This window comes from Carica papaya, chromosome 8, assembly GCF_054855325.1.
Source record: "Carica papaya isolate Zhongbai chromosome 8, ASM5485532v1, whole genome shotgun sequence".
Classification (NCBI taxonomy): Eukaryota; Viridiplantae; Streptophyta; class Magnoliopsida; order Brassicales; family Caricaceae; genus Carica; species Carica papaya.
Genome location: NC_142316.1, coordinates 5,419,421 through 5,440,176, shown reverse-complemented (window position 1 = coordinate 5,440,176; position 20,756 = coordinate 5,419,421). Strand labels below are relative to the sequence as shown.

The 20,756-nt window shown below is 33.6% G+C and overlaps 1 protein-coding gene across 1 annotated transcript; it reads right to left on the bottom strand.

The window, feature by feature from the left end:
- Positions 1-1,090: 1,090 nt before the first annotated feature.
- PAH1 (Lipin family protein) lies at positions 1,091-11,653 on the bottom strand. The gene is made up of 11 exons (XM_088209210.1): positions 11,321-11,653; positions 9,070-10,709; positions 8,386-8,984; positions 8,210-8,283; positions 8,015-8,099; positions 6,375-6,461; positions 5,446-5,518; positions 2,048-2,091; positions 1,817-1,945; positions 1,598-1,696; positions 1,091-1,459 (listed from the first exon to the last, which is right to left on the bottom strand). Exons 2-11 carry the CDS (start codon positions 10,676-10,678, stop codon positions 1,403-1,405), a joined length of 2,856 nt encoding a protein of 951 aa, XP_088065336.1. The 5' UTR covers positions 10,679-10,709; positions 11,321-11,653; the 3' UTR covers positions 1,091-1,402.
- Between the last annotated feature and the right edge of the window lie 9,103 nt (positions 11,654-20,756).

Sequence of the window (20,756 nt, the reverse complement as noted above, 5' to 3'; positions counted from 1 at the left end):
TAAAGTTAATCAAAATATAATATATGACTTTGATATTTTTTCTTTAATCATTAAGACAATAAAATTAACTTTAAAAATTATTTTTTTAGTAAAAATGTATTAACATAATTAATTTTAGAAAAAATAACTTCATCATAAATTTCTAATTAGATAAATAACCTCAATTAAGTGTTTCCATATAATTATATTTTAGTAAGATTTCGGTTAACTAATTATATTTTAAGTAGAATTTTAATTGTTTCAGATAAAAATTTTCAATCAAAGTTAATTCTAAATATGTAGCATCATCTAATCTCATCACAAGAAATCCGTCATTTAGTAACGATACATCTGATTCATCCGTCACTAAAATCATACATATACAAGTGCCACCATTGATACTACAAAAGAGTACTCATTATTATTTGATCTTTTACAAAAGAATGTTGTTTGATCTAATGACTTTTTCTTATTAGTGAAAATTGACCTAAGCAAATATTTTTTATAATGTCTGATAGACTTAACCCATGGTTATAAATCGAAAAAAGTAGATAAAACTAACACCCGTCAGTATTAGTTTTCTGTCTTTCTATATCAGATCAAACAGCGACGGTTTGATCCGTTACTATAGCTCATTTTTTATTTTTAATTATTTTAATGACTATTAATAGAATAAATTAAATTAAATAAGATAAACTAACATATAATAATTATAATTTAATATAATAATTTAATGTGACAATATACAATAATTATTTATTAAATATTTTCAATATAAAATTAAAATGTGAGGATGAGTAGGTATATTTTTCTTTGAAAATAATTTTCTATTGTATTTTTATTATTGTTTGTTCATCATTTATTGCTAAATATATGAATGTCTACTAAAAATTAGAATTGAAATAATACATGCCATGATTCTGTAATTTTAACCAAATTTACATCTCATTTTATTTCTACTTAGAATTTCCTATAAGATTAATTCTTATAAGTTTCTTATAAAATTCTTCTCTTCTATTTGAACTCTCTTAATTTTTGAAATAAGTTTGACAAAAGATTTGAGTTTGTTAAAAATACAATGTCAGCAAAAGTGAGCCCAATGAGAAGAGAATGACAGTTGAAACATGAGAACCTTTATTGGAATGATTGCTCTGTGGTACATATGAAATACATTCAAAATTTCCCAGAGTACAAGATGAATTACCTACAGACTTCTAGCAACAAGACAAAAGTGCTTCTTATAAAATGGACCATCATCAAGACTATTAAATATGAATGAGAGAGAGCCAGCAGCATCATTTTGTGTGGGGGAAACTGGATCCAACTGAATCAATATCAAGAATAAAACCAGATTTTCAGGAAAATCCAAGCTCCTGATTGTCATCCTGTTAGTAAGACGGAACTATTCTGAATAACGTATCAACTACAAATCTACATCTGGCAATGGCACTTTCCAAAAGTTCCAGGAGTTGAAGTCTTCCTGCAGGTGTTATGGAAAATCAGGATCATCACCAAATGTCAAAAACTAACACAAAATGGACAAAGAACTGACGCGGATACATTCTTTTCTCCTATTTACTCTAGAACTCGCAAATTTGAGGAATGAATCCCTACTTACCTGCTCGACCAATGAGGTCGGAGGGAACATGTCGTTTACAAGAGTGTGCAATGATGTGTATGATCGGACATCTATATAGTGACTAATGGCAACCTCCCCCTGTGAATTAAAGCAAACTGTAAGAGAGTTGATTCTCTAATTTAAAAGATGAGAACTCCACATGCTCTTCTCCTCTTCCTGGTTAATAGACAGGCTGCGAGAAATATTAATGAACATTACCTTGGGGTTGATGATAAATATCTTCCCCTTTGGGATGCCAATTTTCCTGTAACTGAGCTCATCAGTATCTCTATTTCCAAAGCCCGCATAAAATGGATTGTAATCAGATGGGAAGAGCTTCTTAATATCCTGAAATTGTTTTTTCGAAAAATGAGATTGAAGATTTGCCTATATAAGCTGTACTTATTTCAGATAGAGGAAGGAACAAAATCTTTTATTATCAGTGTTTACCTCCAAACATGCAATCTTGAATTCATGAGGTGCTCTTCTTATAACTGCCATCGATGCATGAACAAGAAACAAATAATCAATCATACAGGATTTGGTGTTTAAAGACCAGCAAAATGATGATTTGAAACACAGATAATAACATTTTTAATATATAAAGGGTTATGATGCAACAAAGAATGGAGATGTTAATGTGCTGCCTCTAAATTACATAGAGAAACTGAAACAAGTCATAGCATATATTACCACATAACCAAAGTCAAAAGTATAGTGCTTGATAGTAAGAAGCACAAGGCAGTCAACTATTAAAAATAGTGATCGTTGTGATCCTTATAGCATACTAATGTATAATCTCTCCGCAACATACTATCAAATCTTAGTGCTTAATGGTATCCTTCTGACTTAGGGAGTTGCTCAATGAACCCATAGATATTTTTGACTAGACTTGAAAAGAATGGAAAGAGGTTGAAGCAATCAAGAGCAAGGGATGTTTTCAAACTTTCTCCTATATCATCAGAGCAAGGCTGGATTTAAGAAAAAAAATATACAAAACAAAACAAAATGGATGTTGCATCCAAAACAGCGACCGCATATGAGACTTCAAGAGGGAAAAACTCATATTTGCCTCTACTTAGGTTTGTTTTGGCCAAAAACCCTCTCCTTAGGCGGATATTTCGAGATTTTCTAGAATTAAATAGGAAATTTTGGGCAATCCTTAATCCCCCCATGCACTTACCCATGCCATGGGTCGGTCACAAGCACATAAGCCCCATGCACCAGTTATCATGGTATGCAAGGAATGACAATTGTCTTTTCTCAATTGGATTTTTGTCCTCTTTCTTGATTTCTGGTCCCCGATTGGGGTGTTCTTCACTATGTCTTCAAATAGTTCCTTAGCGGCAGCATTGTAAGAAGTGAACCAAATCCAAGGTCTCCCTGAATTTTCATCGTCCCCAAGAATTAGCGTGCAGTGTCTTCTGCCCCTTTGTTTTGAATGTTGGTAAGAAAACGAGGCTTTGAATAATAGCACTAGGAGCCTAAGTTTGTTTGATTTATGCCAAGCATAGTTGCTCCCAAAAAGTACTACTGGTCATTTGAAGAAGGAACTACATGCCTGGCATACTGTAGTCAAGATTTATCTTCCTGGAGATAGGGAAACAATGTCATCATACAACCTCTGCCCCAGCTTATGACGCAAAGTTGATGTTCAGAGCAAGAGGATGCATAAATGCAAGTCTTCACTGAAATTCCATGGAATCTAATGTTGCTAACATGTGTGCCCACCTTGGTTCAGGCAAAGAAACATGAGTATGTCAAGTTTTTGTATGCTAGGAAAAAAAATTATCGAATACTTTGGTAAGTTACAGGGACGCTAGGAGGAACTAAATGTTGTTCAACCTCCACAGCAGTTGTGAAGGCTATGCAGAAGTAGCAATAGCAGTTAGTGACTATGCATTTGTTGGCATGACTGAAACCAAAATTTGAGCCTATAAAATCACAAATGCTTCGAAGTATTAAACTTCCTCCTTATGCTGACCAGGTCTTTATCTAAGAATGCCTCCTCTCAAAATATAGTTACTAGTCTTTTTTGGTTGTTCATGAGGTTGAGAAGACTAAGGTGATCATTATGGCAGTGGTAGTTGAGGTGGTCATGGTAGAGGTACACCATGACGATGCTATGATGTTGGCAAAGATGATCATAAATGTGATCAATATTGATAGTAAATTGGTAGACCACCTTGCACAGCTAACCTCGTCATGAGCATGACTGAACCACGAGGCCCTTGCATCTCTAGCAATTAAGCATGAAATATGATAATTCATAAAGAAGACTTCAAATTCCATCCATATCAGGCACCATAATAAGCTTTCACTTGATATGTCTCCCTAGCCCATTCAATGAGCTAAGAGTCCTTCAATTAGTACATTCAAATTTTTGAGTCCTAGTCCAAGGAGCCAGCACTTTCTAATTTGGGCTGAAAAATTGTGATTAGAAATAAATGAAAATGTGGGAACGAAACCCCTGAAGTATAGTAATTTTGAATTTTATTTTTGACGAACTACTATGATTTCACTCTTGTAATTTAGTTTCAGTTTTTAACACAAATTATGATTGCATATCGTAACCTTTTTTTTACCATTAACTTTACATTATTCAGAAAGAACAGCCTAAAGAGAAATAGGACACTAGAGAGATTTTATTTTATATGAATATGTTATAAATGTTTTTCAAATAAGAGAATTAGATTTTACGTAATATTATGTATATATATATATATCAGATAACTACATATATTCATTATTTAGTTATAAAAGAAGAGAGTGAGGCCTCTATCTAATATATTTTTCGAGGGATGATTACTGGACAGTACTTATATATACACAGTATATAGATTTTTAGTACTGATTTTTCAATAATAACTTTTTATTTAATTGGAAATCATTCAAAAGTAATCTGCGTATCTTCTCATTTCTAATGCAATACACCATTTTCACTCTTTTACAACTTTCAGTAACTCAATTTGCATCACATGCTTTGCCCACAGACCACAATAACAAAATGTTGTTGCCGAACAAAAAATTCAGCACTGGACTAAAATCACTTGTACTTTATTGATTCATATGGTGTTCCCAAGACTATGAGTGATACTATTCTTACTGCATGCTATGTTATTATTAGTCAAATGCTTTTTTCTGTTTTTTGCTTTTTCCCCTTCATATCCACGTATCTTTGGCCGTGTTTGTTTTGTTCACCACTTACAACCCGGAGGTGACAAGTTAAATCATAATGCTCTTAGATGTGTTTTTCTTGAATATCCTGGTTCTCAAACAGGTTATTGTGTTGCATCCTTGAGCTAAATTCGGTTATTCACATGTGTTTACATTTTTCAGTCAATTTCCTTTTCTGAGGCACATACCATTACCGACCTCCATTGTCTTCCTTTATTGGCTTCCAACCCCAACCCTGCTAACCGTGTGTTCCAATTTGTAGATTTATACTCAAAGGCCCCAAACAGAGGTAGCCAATTACAATACAACATATGCTCTAGCTTAAAGGGTTGTGTGAGAGTATAAGACAATATTTTTCTCTATAGATGCTTCCCATATATTATTTTCCTATACAAGTTGGTCTCCTAATGAATGTCATAGACTCAAAAGGTCCCGATAAAATCATGCATAATTTCTCCGCAACATATAATAAAATCCTGGTACTCAATAATAGAATTAAAACTTACAAATTTGTATTTCTAGATTGTACATTCAGGGAATAATTTCTTTTTAAAAGCCTTGCACGATATGTAATTTCTTAGAACATTAATTGACTAATAAATACCTCTGTAACTACAGTGCAAGATAAAGATTTAGATAAAGAAAATGGTTTTCTGAAAGTAAGATCTAACCTTCACGGTACAATGAGGGAAATAATCCATCTGGTGAAATAACGACAGGCCCATTTGGTAGAGCTTTTCCATCCTAAAAAAAGAAAAGTGATCACCTCAGAATTCTGATTATGCAGTCTAGTAAAAGTAAAACTGTAAAACAAAGCTGAAACCCAAGATACAGCAAGGAAAGAAAGACCAAACCAGAGTCAATCCTGCTAGAGTTTAGACAAGCAGACTTGCAAAAAATGTAAGGGCAGATCAACAAATTAGTCTCTGAAGCTTGAAACTTATTACAATTTGATTCATAATATTTCTTCCGTTATAATTTACTCTATGATGTTTTTTATTTGTTTCAAATGTTCAATTTTCTTCCATTTCCTAACTGAAAAAACTAAAATAATTAAACCATGTTTAGATGCTTTAAAACAATATCTCAAAAATGACTTTGACTATTTCATAAATTAATAACAATAAAAAATATGCCTAATGTTATCATTAATTTATTAATCATTAATTTAATTAATTAGTTAAAAGTCAATTTTTTGAGTTATTTTTTAAAGCTTCCAAACATGTCCTAACCATTTTAGTTTTTCTATTACAAGTTAGAAGGAAACTAGATATTTGAAATAAACAGAAAATATCAGAGACCAAATACTAACGAAAAAATTATTAAGAATTAAATTGTAACAAGTATTAAATGTTAGGAACTAATTTGATAATTTGCCTAAAATGTAATAGAATTATATTTTATAGGTGATAAGAACCCAATCACCAAGTAAAAAACACAACTGCACATGGTAGTTCACTTGAATAGGCTAGATCCCTTTATCCTGGAAGAGACTTTAGAACATAGTTGCTTTGACTTCCTTCACTTGCCACACAAGGCAAAGGAAACAGTAATATAAAAATAAGCAGATAAAATTCAAAAAAGCACATTATTCTAGTACCTGTTTCAGATTCAGTAAAAAGCTTCTAGTTAAATATGCCTGAACAATTGCACGGGCACTCAGAAACAGTAGTTGATATCCATTCTCCTGCAGTAAACACAAATTTTAATATTTGATATCAATTTACACTCAAAATCCATTTCATTCTACTCGACAAGCGTTTCATAGGTAACTCAACTATCTTTACTTCATATATAAAAATTTAGATCAACCACAATCAATTGAATAATATCAGGGCCAAAAAACCTCAAACATGATTCATATTGCTAGAAGAATAAATTAAAAAGTAAAACGGTATTGCTCTTGTCATTATTTTTAAGGAAGGGCAGGTAGTATTTATATGAACATTCATGAATATGTAAACTAAAAACATAATTAACCGCATAAAATGTCAACTCTAAGGAAAAGACTGTTTGAGAAATACCATATCATTTTCTATTAGACTATATAGAAAATACTCCTCTCGTATAACAATTCCCCCTCAAGCAAAGCTTATATGAGCTCTCATCTTCTTACATATAAACAGAAGTAAACAAAAATAAATATATAAAACTAAACAAATAGAATTATTTGGACAATTCCACGAACAACACATAAAATTTCAACTCTAAGGAAAAGACTGTTTGAGAAATACCATATCATTTTCTATTGGACTATATAGAAAATACTCCTCTTATATAACAACTCCCTCTCAAGCTAAGCTTATATGAGTTCTCATCTTCTTACATATTTTTTCTTGAGATATCTCATCATCTTACATACAAACAGAAGTAAACAAAAATAAATAAATAAAACTAAACAAATAGAATTATTTGGACAATTCCACGAATAACTTGCAATACGATTGACAAGCTCCACAAACCACAAATTTCAAGCAAGCTCAATCAAGAATTAACTTGTTACACGTCACCAACAACTCGGTACCATATCTTATGGAAAAAAACAACTATAGCCAAACCTTTTCTCTTTTATGCCTTCTTTATAAAAGCAATAAGCTTTTTAGTCCCTTTGACCAATAAGCTAAAATGGTTCACAACTTTTGTGGGACAGCTTGGCTTCACTTCGTTGAGTGAAGCTCTAGTGTTGTTAATAACAATTTTTTTTGGGAAGCTAATTCTTCATACCCTATGAGAAAAATCTTTAAAGATCACAATAAATAACTTTTGTGGGACAATTAGTCCTCTCTCCTAACAAGAGGCTCCCTAATTCTCTCATGCATATTAATTGGATTTTATGAATGAATGGAAAAGCATATTATTTATGAACAACGAGTGTAAAGTTACTTGTCAACAAACATAAAGGACATCCTATTATGACATAACAAACACTAAGACTACCTGCAATGAGCAATTTATATCTAGATCTTTTGATTGAATGAAAATTAGACCAAAATGAGATTGCACACTAACATGAAAGATGTCCAGTATTGCATGACAAACACTGGGAATCCCTGTGCAACAAACATAAAAGACATCCTATATGACATGACAAACACTAAGAAGTAAGAGAGCAGCAAAGTATTTTATTTACAGTTCTCAGAAAGATGGATAGCCAATAGAGATGGAGAAGTTCATTCAGGTCAAGAGTTAAACTTTTTCTTTTCATTATTTTATTTCTGAGGAGGAGACAAGGAAACACACCTTAATTGCTGAGAAAAGCCTAGCTACACCAGATTGTGTCCAATCCTTTCCAACTAAAGGCATAAATTGACCAAGAACATCAGACCTGAAAGACATATGTCAAGGTTACTAAAAAATAAAAAATATAGATTTAATTACAGAAAATTGAACATCCTTGGACAAAAATTTTAATGCACAGAGATTCAGATGCCATACTTTGTAATTGTTCCATCCACATCTGAAATCACAATGCGTGCATTCCATTTCCACAAGTAAATATGAGCATCAACCTGTTAAAGATGAAGTGGCTTAGCAACTAAAACTAGAAATAACCTACTCTTTAGTTTATTGTTCAGATAAAAAGACATTTGAAAAGTATATGATCAGCAAACCTGCTGGGTTCCTAGAACCCTTGTAGAGAAACTAAAAGTTATCATATTCTGACCATCCTTCAGATTCAGTGATGCTATCTGCTCGTTAGTTGGAACATTTGTCCTAATAAACTGCTTGTGAGGAGAGTCATTGTGGCTCTCAGATGTCGGAGTCACTTCTGCCTGTGAGTTCAGCAGACCACATTCAGAATCAACAAATACCTCCTCACTTGATGAAGTACTGCTTGTGTGCTCAAGTGTTTTGACCCTTCTAAATGGAATTGGCCAAAGCCGCCATCTTCGTCTAGTAGAAGTGGGAGTGCTAACAGATTCATCATCCTTAGGTTTCGATATATTATCCTGTTCCACAGGAATGGCATCTTCAGGGTCGACAGGTAAATCAAGGCCGAATGCAACCATGCCCAGTACAAGAGGAGCAGCTTTATCCCATGGCAAGTACCTCTCCCCAACTCTAACAACAAGGTCGGAATTGTTAAGTATTGATGCTGCTGAACTCTTATATTCCTCTGGTAATATGCGATGTGCATCAAATACTTCAGCAGCGGCCCTCAAGCCCATTCCTGCATGAAGTTCATTCCTGCAAAGAGATATCTCAAACCCTGAAAACATAAAATAAATTATAGGAAGTAAGTAGTCAACCAGAATCATTAAATGATTGAAGTAAAACCAGCAAAAGGTCCTTACTCTGGCTTGCATGACCTTGCATCCCATCTGTGGAAGCTGCAGTTTGAGGTTCCATGATGTCAATCTCACCATAGTCAACTTCAGACTCAGGTCTCTGCGGATCCCTCTCATTGCTCTCAGTTACAGCTGATGGACCCAAGTGTTTTTCCTTCACTTCCTGATTATTAGTAGAAAGACAAGAAAAGCTATCCTGTTCAGATTTAGGTCTCTGCAGATCATTCTCAGTCCCATCAGTTACAGTTGAAGAACCTAGCTGTCCATCCTTCCACTCTGGATAAGTGGCACGAAGAACAGAAGTACTATCAAGATCATTCTTCCCTGTATCCAGTCCATGTTCCTCAGTTGACTCTATATCAGCCAGTAGATCTTGAGATCCACTTTTGACAGGAGAATCAGAACTACTGGAGGGCAATAACCACTCATCATTTCTTAATTCAAAAATTTCAGCTTTATCATCATTTCTTGTAATCAGAGATTTGCCTCCTGAACATTGAGTCTCCAAAGTGGAACTTGTGTCTTGAAAATTGTTTCCAGTACACTGGTCTGGTTCTGGTAGCTCCGAACAGCTATTACAAGCATCTCTTTGCTCAACTCTAGCAATATGATCATTTGGATCACAACAAATATGAAAATCTACTTCCTGGTTAGCTACATTCTGAGATTCTGAAGTTTGAAACATATGCTCCTCTACTTTGGATACTTGCAGCTGGTGACTAAAGAGATTATCATCATTCTTCAAGCTAGAAAATTTATTAGATGCATCATTAGCTGTAGATGAATTCAGCTGGTTGATATAATCAGCTGTCCATACATCATCACCTGAAGTAAATTCCTCATTTCCCTCACAGAACTCAGTTCCTTCACCAGGGCCTAGATGGAATTGAGGTGTACTTAGTTGCACATTTTCAGGATCATCTTCTGTGGCCGAGAGAGGGGCTGTCAGAATATGACCATCCACACTCACCAAGACAACTTCTGAGTTCAAACCCTGTGATTCCCCAAACTGCTCACCCTCTAAATTTTCATATCGACCAGACCCATATTCTGATACAACTGAACCCTCCAAAGAAGACTTCCTATCTTCAAATTCATAGTACCTTCGGTTACCATCAGATTCCGCCCTCTGAATCCGATTTCCACCTGAAGAATCAAATTCATCTCGCAACAAACCAACCCCAGAATCTGAAACACTATGTTCAAGTCTACAAACATCAGCATTGCTTTCATTGTTATTATGACCAAAACTATCATCTTCATTAGTAAAAACCCCACTATCAGAATCTTTACAGTCAGAATCTTTTAGGTCACCATCTAGGTCATTTCTTTCGCCAGAATCAACCTCCCTAATAAAATATGCTTCGCCAGAATTATCAAGATACATATGAAAATTAGCTTCAACACCATTGACAGCTATACGAACAATCTTCTCAGCCCCCTTGATAACACCCTGAAATTTACCAAACCGAACATACCAAGGTGTGCTACGGAAAGTCCCATCTTGCTGCTGAACGACAATCACATCAACAGCCCCACCAAAAGGGTGGAAAGGGGTGGCAACAGAGTAAACACCTTGTGTAATCAGACTCCCAACTCTACCCACCACATTCATTTTCCCAGCTACAAATAATGCTCGCGAAGTCCTGGAAAAATAAAAGACTTACTGAAAAAAAAATATTTAATAGGATTTACTTATTAGTATTGTTTCTCAATTTAAAACAAAATGAACTTTTCTTCTAAATTATTTTTCCCTGTTTTACACATTAGATCCTATTTCTCCTGTTTATCTGCTTCCCGTTTAAAACTATACATAAATATGCATCTCAAGGAATAAGAGGTATCACACAAATTAATCTCTTAACAAATAACAAAATTAAATTCAAACAACAGTGCAAGCTAAACTAAAACCCTAGTTATCAATTTGGCTGGTAAGAAAATAATGGGAAAAGAAAAAAAGAAAAGAAAGGAGAAAAGAAACTCATCATCTTTAAGCGACAAGCACATGTCAATCTTCAAATTCGAGTTAGCAACTAAGTATCCCCATATTGTGCATAGAAAATTAAGCAGATGAAGAAGATGCAACCTTGAAAAATTTCTAAACATCGAATAAATTCTTTCTCCCATTTCCAATAAACCAAACGGATCATCCACATTCATTTCCAAAACAAAACGCACAATAGGAAAATCATACACCGCCTAAAAAGGAAACATCATAATGATTTGTTTAGATCATTATATCGGCGGTTAAACTTACAGATTCAAAGTTTCTTTTTTTTTTCCTTTTTTTTTTACCAAAATCCGAGCAAATCCTCGCTCCGAGAAATGGAGAACGGTACCAATCTCACATCCATGACTCGAAAGACAAATTCTCTGTTTCTCTCTTCATCTTCCTCATTGAGGTTCCTCAATATTCTTGAATTTTCTCTTTCTTTTTCTTTTTCTTTTTCTTTTTTTACGTGTGAAATAAAAAAAAAAAAAAAAAAGAAGAAAGAAATTTAAGGTCGTTAAATTTTCTTGGGAGACTTTGAAGTTTGGACTGGTAGAAGGACCTGTTTGGATAACCGAAATAATGAAAACGAGAAAAATCGGAATCAGAAAACCGTCCATGTCGAGTAATAAATAGGTAATCCTGAAGATAAAATGTCCATTTAGTTCTGAATTTTACTCTAAATTACAGGATATGCCATCGGCTTTACGTTGTAAGTAAATTACAGTCAAAGGGTTTTTTTGGTAATTAATATTCCGTTTCCGTGTTGCAACACCGGACCACTAGCTTATCTTGAAGTGAACAAACCTTCATTAATGCTTCATCCTGATATTTTTTTTCTATAAATATAAAATGAAATTTATCGAACTAAAAGAAAAAAAAAATTATAAAATTCCACTTTTTTTTATTTCATCATCTTTCTAAACCAAGTTTTAATTCAATTTTAAATATTTTTATAGATCAAGTTTTATTTCTTCGTCTTATAGAATGAATATAATATTTTATTTAATATACATAGCTTATTGGAAAAAATAATGTCGTTCGTTTAAATATTTAATAATCAATTATAACTTGTTTAAATATTGTAAATCTATTTAGTTTAGAAGGATTTTTTAAAAAAAATTAAATTCAAATTTTAACAAAAATATTAAGTTATTCATATTGATAATTACTTACATAAAAATAATAATATATCAATTATTACCTTTAAATAGTATACGTAATCAACATATCTAAACATTTTTTGTTTTTATTATAAATTAAATTAAATTAAATATAATAATAAAATATTATTAATATTTTTTAAAAAAATAAAAAATTACAAATATTTTGCAACCATTTTCAATCAAAATACATTTGGTACTAAATAATAATTTTTTCGACATTAAATATAGAAGTAGACACTTTTTTAGAGTCGAAATGTGTAAAAAATAATAGTATCAAATACTATTTAAAAAATATTTTTGTAAAATTAACATTATAATATACTTTTTAACATAATGTGTACCGTAATCTAGTCATAAAATATTCAAAAGCAATGATGCATTATTTTGCAAATAATTATTATAATCCAAAGTAGTTAGGTACTATTGATTAAATTAAATTAATTGGACTAATGAAATAATAATGTATTCCGGAATGATAATTAGCCCTTTTGAAGTCAAATTTTGTAGTAATATAATATAATAAGAACAATATTCTATTGTATTGAAATGATTATTTAATAAATTACTGAATACAAATTATGTTAAAATGATTATTTAATTGGATAAATTTTACCCATTAAAGATACTAATACATAATTAATCATTTAATTGGTCGACTTATCAAATGAACTTTATAATAATGATTATAGAATTTATTTGTGTCACATTATTTCAAAAGATAATATTCATTTTAATTTTTAAATAAAATCTCACATGTATTACTTTTAAAAATTTTATGAATAAATATAAACATTCCTCACCTAATATTTGTATTTAATGCCATTAAAAAGCATAATACTTATAAAAGTGGTTGTACAAAAAGCACTTTTTAATTACTAATATATATAACTAATTTAATTATAGGATTTTAACCATGCTATTTAATTGCAAGAGAGGTGTTTGAGTATTCATTGCTTGGAAAAAAAAAAAACAATTCTACTTTGAAAAAAAGTATTTTAACAACATATATAAAATTTTAGAATAATATTTTTTATATAACTTTACTTAGAGAATCCAACTTGTCAAGTTTTACTCTAACGCTCTAGGTTGAACCAAATTCTCTAATGATGAGATTAATGAGTTATTCTGATCATAACTTTGTAATAATAACTCTATCTAAAGATCTGCACATTGTTCATCAATTGCACTAAGAATATCATGACTCAATGAGACAACTTATATGATAATATAAAAATTATAGAATGTTCCTATTTGGACGCATGTTTCAACGAAAGTAAGTTTGTTTACCATATATAATCCTAAAAATGATAAAAGCTGCCAAAAATAAGAAAATATTATAATTTTTTGAATCAAGGATATAATACACAGCAAAACTCAAAACAGGTCTCGAGATATTGAAAAAGAAAAATTAATAGAAATCCCAACTACTTGAACTTATAACGAAGATAGTCTGGAATGTATGAAGACCTGAATCCCAATTTCAAAAGAAATAAGCTAAAAACAAGCAATCAAAAAAGTATTTTTCTAACAACCCGAGCCCCCAATTCAAAATTCTGTGCGCTCAATACTATGTCATAATAAAATAACTACTGAAATTATATAGAACAACAAAATCTTGGTGTTTAAACAATATATCCCTTGTACATCGGCTTAAAATATCCAATATACCTACAAGACTATTTTGTTACCTAAAACAACTATCATTATAAAATAAAATTAACAATCTGAATTATTGTTTGACAAAATAAAGTAGAACAATATCCTAACTAGTCTTTCGTTATTCAAGATTTGAATCTTAATCCTCTTGATTTGAAATGATTAATAAAAATAGGGTGAGTTACATTAATTCAATATCCTAACTAGTCTTTCGTTATTTGGAATTTGAGTTTTGATCATCTTGATTAGAAATGATTAATAAGAATAGGGTAAGCTATACTAACTCAATAAGAATATCAAAATTTTGCAATGGTAATAACAACCAAAATGTTATAGAAAATCATAAAACAATATATGGAGCAAACATTTTTAATAAAAGCTAAATGATGATGCATCATTTTTCTGTTTTTACTTAAAACCTTTTCTATTCCCTTCTTTACTAGCAACCATCCATGCACACAATATCAAGATATCATCAAAATAGAGTAAAAGACACAATCAATACATATCTCGATAACAATGTGAATTTCAGGGCTCTGTACCATTCTAAAAAATAAAGGTTACTTTCATTCTCATTTCTATTATATGTCATCATTTTCATTATCGGTATCATTGGAAGTCTATAGGATCCCCACTACACATGGATATACAAATATTTCTTTTATAATTCACCGGCTGACTCGATATCTTGTCTGGTAATGGACAAACCACTCTTATTAGACATCTTCATACCCTGTACGGTATGAATGTCGTTAAAATATCTCCCAAGCTCATCTGGTATGGAACTTTCTATCCCCGTATGACTGAGGACACGTCTATTATAGGGTTCACCCTATGTACCAAGTCCGTACACTCTCTCCCATAATACACGGTAAGTTTTACTTTTCAATGATTATTTCCATTTCATATATCAACTTTATAAATATAAATACCCTTGACATCTTATTCTTTCCCTGCTCAAATATCATATTTACATTCTAATACAAGAGAAAACTCACCTCTAAGTAATAACATTAATTTATGTCCCTATTTACATCGTCAACAGCCATCTCAATCAACACATGCACAACAACAATATTACCAACAATGCATATTCATACGATTCATAGTCAACAAATCAACCAGTAAACACATAAACATATATAAATCACACCAATATAACCGTCAAAACACATGTTTGCTATCCATACATCGAATATGTTCTCATATATATGTAACTTACACATCGACAACTATAAACTGTAAAAGAAATAAGAATAAAGATAAGATAAATAAACTAATAGATAAAAATAACAATATAAATAAAAATGTAAATAAAATACAAATAAAAATAAAATAAAATTAAATGGGCAAACCAACTAGAACAAGGATCAAAGTTAATTAACTCCATCGGCAGCATCTAATCGGATTGACAACACAACATGGGTTGAATTGATTTTATCTTTAATTTAGTTTTTTTTAAAGTTACGGCTTTGATTAAACCATCATAAAGGAAGGATTTAGGCATTCTTACTAGAGTCAGAAGCCGACCACGTCGTCCCAAGCAGCCGTCGGTCGCGGTGTTCACATCTCTTCCTCTTAGGTTGATGTTTTCCTAGCTAATCTATAGTAAAGTAATTAAAAATTGTCAAAAAAAGGGAAAAATAAAGGAAAGGGAAAAAATCTCGCTTACAGGAGCTGATTTAGACTTCCAGCACGGTGGCGCCACTGTCATTCCACCATCTGCAACTCTTTCTGGCATCCTTGCTTCTTCTTCATATGCCCCCCCTGTTAGCTAGGGTTTTTGGGGCTGATGGAGGAGGTGATTAAATACTCCTGGCCAAAAGATCACGACTGTTCGATCGGGTTAACATGGCACGCGAAGAGTCATTCAATCATAAGCACACGAATTGCCAGCATGTGATCCCACATCAGATGCCCTGCTAATGTGGCCACCATACGGCGTGACCCAATTGGCCGAGCTGCCACGTGGGTTATCCTACGTGGCCCGCTTTTTTAAATTTGTAGAGTGACCTTTGTCACTTAAAATCATTTCAAATGAGCCTTTTTTAATTCAAAAAAATATTTTAACTTCAAAATTTCTTTTCAAGAAAGCCATAATTTTATAATTTTATTTATATTTGATTTAATTAACTCAAACATTTTTTTAAAAAAAAAAATTTCTCTATTAACTTACAAAATTTAGTTATTTCTAAAATTCAAGCAATTACAATTTCCATCCATAAAAAAAAATTAGTCATCCAAATTTATACTACCAAATATTTAAAAACTATTATCCTTACTAATTCCCAGTGATCCCTTCACTAGCGATATGATTATAGTATTTAATATATGTAAGAGAATATTTCCCAGTGACTCCTTCACTAGCGATATGATTATGGTATTTTATATATGTAAGAGAATATTATCTTTTTATGTTGAACTTTCGAATTCCTTAATGTCAAGCATTACCTTGTAATAGCTTAAGTAGTTATCATTACCGTTTAACCTTATTTAGGAGTATCATGACTTGTTTGATCTTTACTCTTATATAGTCTTTTTATGTACATCACCTTCTCGATTCACCACAAGGATGAGTTTTTTTTATTTTTTTTATTTTTTATTGAGAGAGCTACAGTACCTTGTAGGTTTACCTTCTTGCAAAGTTCATATGCCTAAGTAAAAGGAAAAATCAATTGCCCTTTGAGTTTCTATTACTTAGGATTTGATGGTGCATCATTCTATTTATTTATTTATTTTATTATTATTATTATTATTTTGAAAACAAATTTGGTTTAGTTAAAGAATCATCTTTTAATTTAATACTATTCTCACCCTTAAGTTTCATGTGTCTAATTTAATTTATTGGTCTTTTATTTTTTTAATTAAAAACGTGACTAATTGCAATATACTTAACGAGTTATGGAATCTATGCTTATTATTGAAGATAATTAGAAGTTTCTTTGGTAGAAGGTCCGATCATCAGTCTTGTTATGAGTTTTTATGTTTAGTTATAGTTATTGTAGGTATTAGGTTCCTAATATTTTCAAGTGATCCCCTTAGGCATGACTTTAAGATATGATTCATAGGTTTATCATATCATCAATCTCTCCTTATTGGTTTGGAGAGAGAAATCCTCTAGGTGTGGTGGTTATGGTTCACTACGTCTCCATTGGCTACTATGACAATATATATTTAGGAGGTTTGTCTTGATATAATGTTTGTTGTGGGAACATGCCCCTAGGTCATTTCTTTCAATTATGAAAATTTACTTAGGAGTAACGAGAATTTTTAAAAAGGATCCTAGTTAGGCATGTTTGTTTCATTTTATTAGAAGGGTTTTTTTTTTCATATAATTATTCAATTTCTTATGATTCTGAATCTTTATTGCATTCCTTATGTAGAACTTAGATAAGGATTTCAGAACAATTAGGGTTATCTATTTTTCTTACAGGAATTCAATGAGAAATCTTATAATAAAATTTTGGATAGTTGTTTGACTCCTAATAGATTTAAAAATCATTGTTTAAGGTATATTTACTGGGCAATTTTTTTTTTTTTTTTTTGCTGTAATATTGTCAAACTGTTTCTATCATGTCTTCCCAAGATGCAATTATATATATTTTTATAATTATTTTATCATCTCCAAATTTTTATCTTTTTCCTTATTATTTGGCTAATATTTTATTTACCAACATGGTTTCCTATATAATTTTAATTATCATATCCATTCAGGTATTTTTGGTTTTTCAAAACTTGATGTTATTCATGTTATTTCCTTTCACTATCTTTTATATACTTAGACTTTCTTAGACACCTTTATACTATACACACATAGTAAAAATGAAAAAAATTTGATGAAAGATGAAATTGAAAATAATTTAAAAAAAAAGGGATGAAAATTTGGGTTTTATGGGTATTTTTGAAAGGAAAATCAAAAAATTGTGGGTCAAAATATAGTTTAAGAAAATTTTACCACGTAGGATGCCCGGTCAGCAGCCCCGACGAAGCAGAATGCACCGCATAAGAATGGACACTGATGCGGTGACACGTGGGATGTAACACCCAATAAATTCTTGATTTTATTTATTATTATTATTATTAATTTTATTTAGTTTATTTATAATTTTATTATTTTAATTGATTTATTTAATTTAATTTAAATTGTTTTTAATAAAAATAAAAATAATAATAATGATAAAATGGGGTAAAAATATTATTTGGATTTAATTGAAATTGATTTTAGGGAAAATGGGTGAAAATTAGGATTCTGGGGGTATTTTTGAAAAGAAAATCAGAAATCGGGGGTCAAAACGCAATTTAGAAAAATTGTGCCCCGTCAGCGCCACGTCAGCGGCCACGTCAGCAGTCCTGGCCAACCAGGACCTGTCGCGTGGCAAGACCACGTCGACCCAGGAACGGGCCACGTGGGCGATCCGTGTGCCCGCGATCGGACGGCCCAGAGGCGTTCCCGCGCGCACGGATGGCCCAGATCAAGCGTGCGCACGGACGGCCCAGATGCAATCGCACGGACGGCCCAGATGCACGCGCACGGACGGCCGAGATTCAATCAAGAACGAATGGCCCAGATTTAATCAAAATGGACGGCTGTGATCAAAAGGCAAAAGGGTATAAATAAAACCCCCACACCTGACCACAAAAACCCTAGCCGCCTGCCCTCGCCGGAGAAGACGGACCAGACGCCAGAGGAGCCGGCCGCCGCCACCCACCGCCGCACCGGGGAGTTTTCCGATCGCCGATCGAGGTAAATTTCATACCCCCGGCTCGTTTTTCCACGCTGAGTTCCCTTGTGGCCAAATCGGAGCCAAAATCCCGGCCAAACGGTCGGAAAACACGGTCGAAATCCAGCGGCGCCGCCGCGCCCCTCCTCAGTTTTTACCTCCGATGAGACCCTTCCCGGGCTCTGTTTGATACAATTTTTATATCACCATGATCACCATTCTTTTCTCTACAGGTTGATCGGAGCCAAATCACCAAAACACGAACCTCGCCGGAGAGCCGCCGCACCCGAGAGCACCGTCGCCGGTAAGCTTTGATTTTTTGTAATTTTTTTGGCCCCCCGAGGGCCCTAGGGTTGTTTTATCGCAGGGACCGATGCAAGTGTGGCCGAAAACGGCCAACCCGAGGCGAATTGCCGCCGCAAGTGTTGCTGGAGCACGGCAGAGCCGCCGTGCCGGAATTGCAATATTGGCCGAAAGGGGCCCTGGGTCTAATTTGGAATTTTTTTGGGACACGTGCAGGTACCAGTAGTGTGTTTCAGTTTCCCGGAAAAAATTCAGGGAAAATTAGGGACAACTTGCAGGCGCACTGTAGAGCCGTATTCGGACCCCGAAACAAGTAAGGACCCCTCACCCTATTTCCTATCACGGTATTAAAGTTCAATAAATGATAAAATGGTATTTCATGAATCAATAGATGTGTGAAATTGTTTAAGGTCGCTAATGGAGCCCGAGTCTGGTGTATTTGTCGGTCAATTGTTGTTTGTTTTATTTTACAGTTTTAAATGCAGTATGATGTCTGATGTTTCCATTTTATAGTTTCGTATGTATATATCATTGTTCTATTGATTATGGGCTGAATGACTGAGAACCCGATGTACTGTGTTGTCTTGTTTGGCATAAACTACTGGTTTGCATGTTTGTGTGTGATTTGATGATGGTGACTGAGGAAAAAAGGAATAAAAGGTTACGTGAATTGATGAATGGATAATGTGGACAGCCTGACTAGATATCCTGGGAGATGGTGGACGGACCGGGTCCGTAGAGAACCCTACCGGGATTGTGGTCTCTCATACCGAATGGGGTATGGAGACCTTATATGTTTTGGCGCCCATACCGGACGGGGTATGGGGACGACCCGTTTCACCCTCATACCGGACGGGGTATGGGGACAGCCTTGGGATCTGATTACAAGTGTTAAAGGGTCACGGGTAGCGGGACCCCTATGGATCCCCATGGATACTAGTAAGCTGGTAAATAAGGAAAAATATGTTGTGTAATGATTGAGATGCAAAAGGCGTGATAAGTATTCTGTTATACAGTTCCTATGATTTCATGATGATGATAATATTATTGCTTTCGTATATTATTTTATGAATTTCACCGAGGTAAGTGAATAGTAAAGGATTTTATTATTGATAAAAGAATTTGTTGTAAACTATGCTCCATTGGTCTTTTTGTGTTTTCTACCCACCTTTACCTCTGTGACGGTGAGATAGTGTGATGTCTTTACTGGGCTGGTGTACCTCATTCCTTATTTAATCATTTCAGATTAGGAAGACATTGTTCCCGAGCCCGTTCCGCAAGAAGACGGCGAAGGGGACGCCTGAAGACTCTGTAGTCATATTTATAGCTTTTATTTTCGAGTTTCTCTTTTAGTTAGTTCGTTCTTTTATACTTTGAGAACGTTTTTGGTTTTGGTGTAAGGGATGTTTAATCAAAATTTTTATTACGCTTCCGCATTTGACCTTTTTAATACACATATTTCATTTCAAATTTCTGGACTGTTACAGTTGGTATCAGAGCCGCATTTCCTCGGACCCATCCCTTACACAATAGTGCCTTAGAAAAATACTCACCGATAGATCGTTACTCAACCATTACTTGTGAATGCAGGTACACGGAAATGAGGAGAGGAAGGTCCCCACTAAACCGAGCAACCCAAGATAATTCGCTTCGAGAGGATTTAGACAGACTATTTGAGATGGTGGAAGCTCTCGTAGCTGCCCAGCAAAGGCGAGAGGAGAGAAGGGAGTTACCTGGACCTCCTCCGCTATCGCAGTTGAGCCCCCGCTACAGCAGGCTGATCCCAAGCCACCCCGGTAGGAGCCTGTTCCTCCACAGTACCACCCGGCACCACAGCCGCGGTACGACCCGGTACCA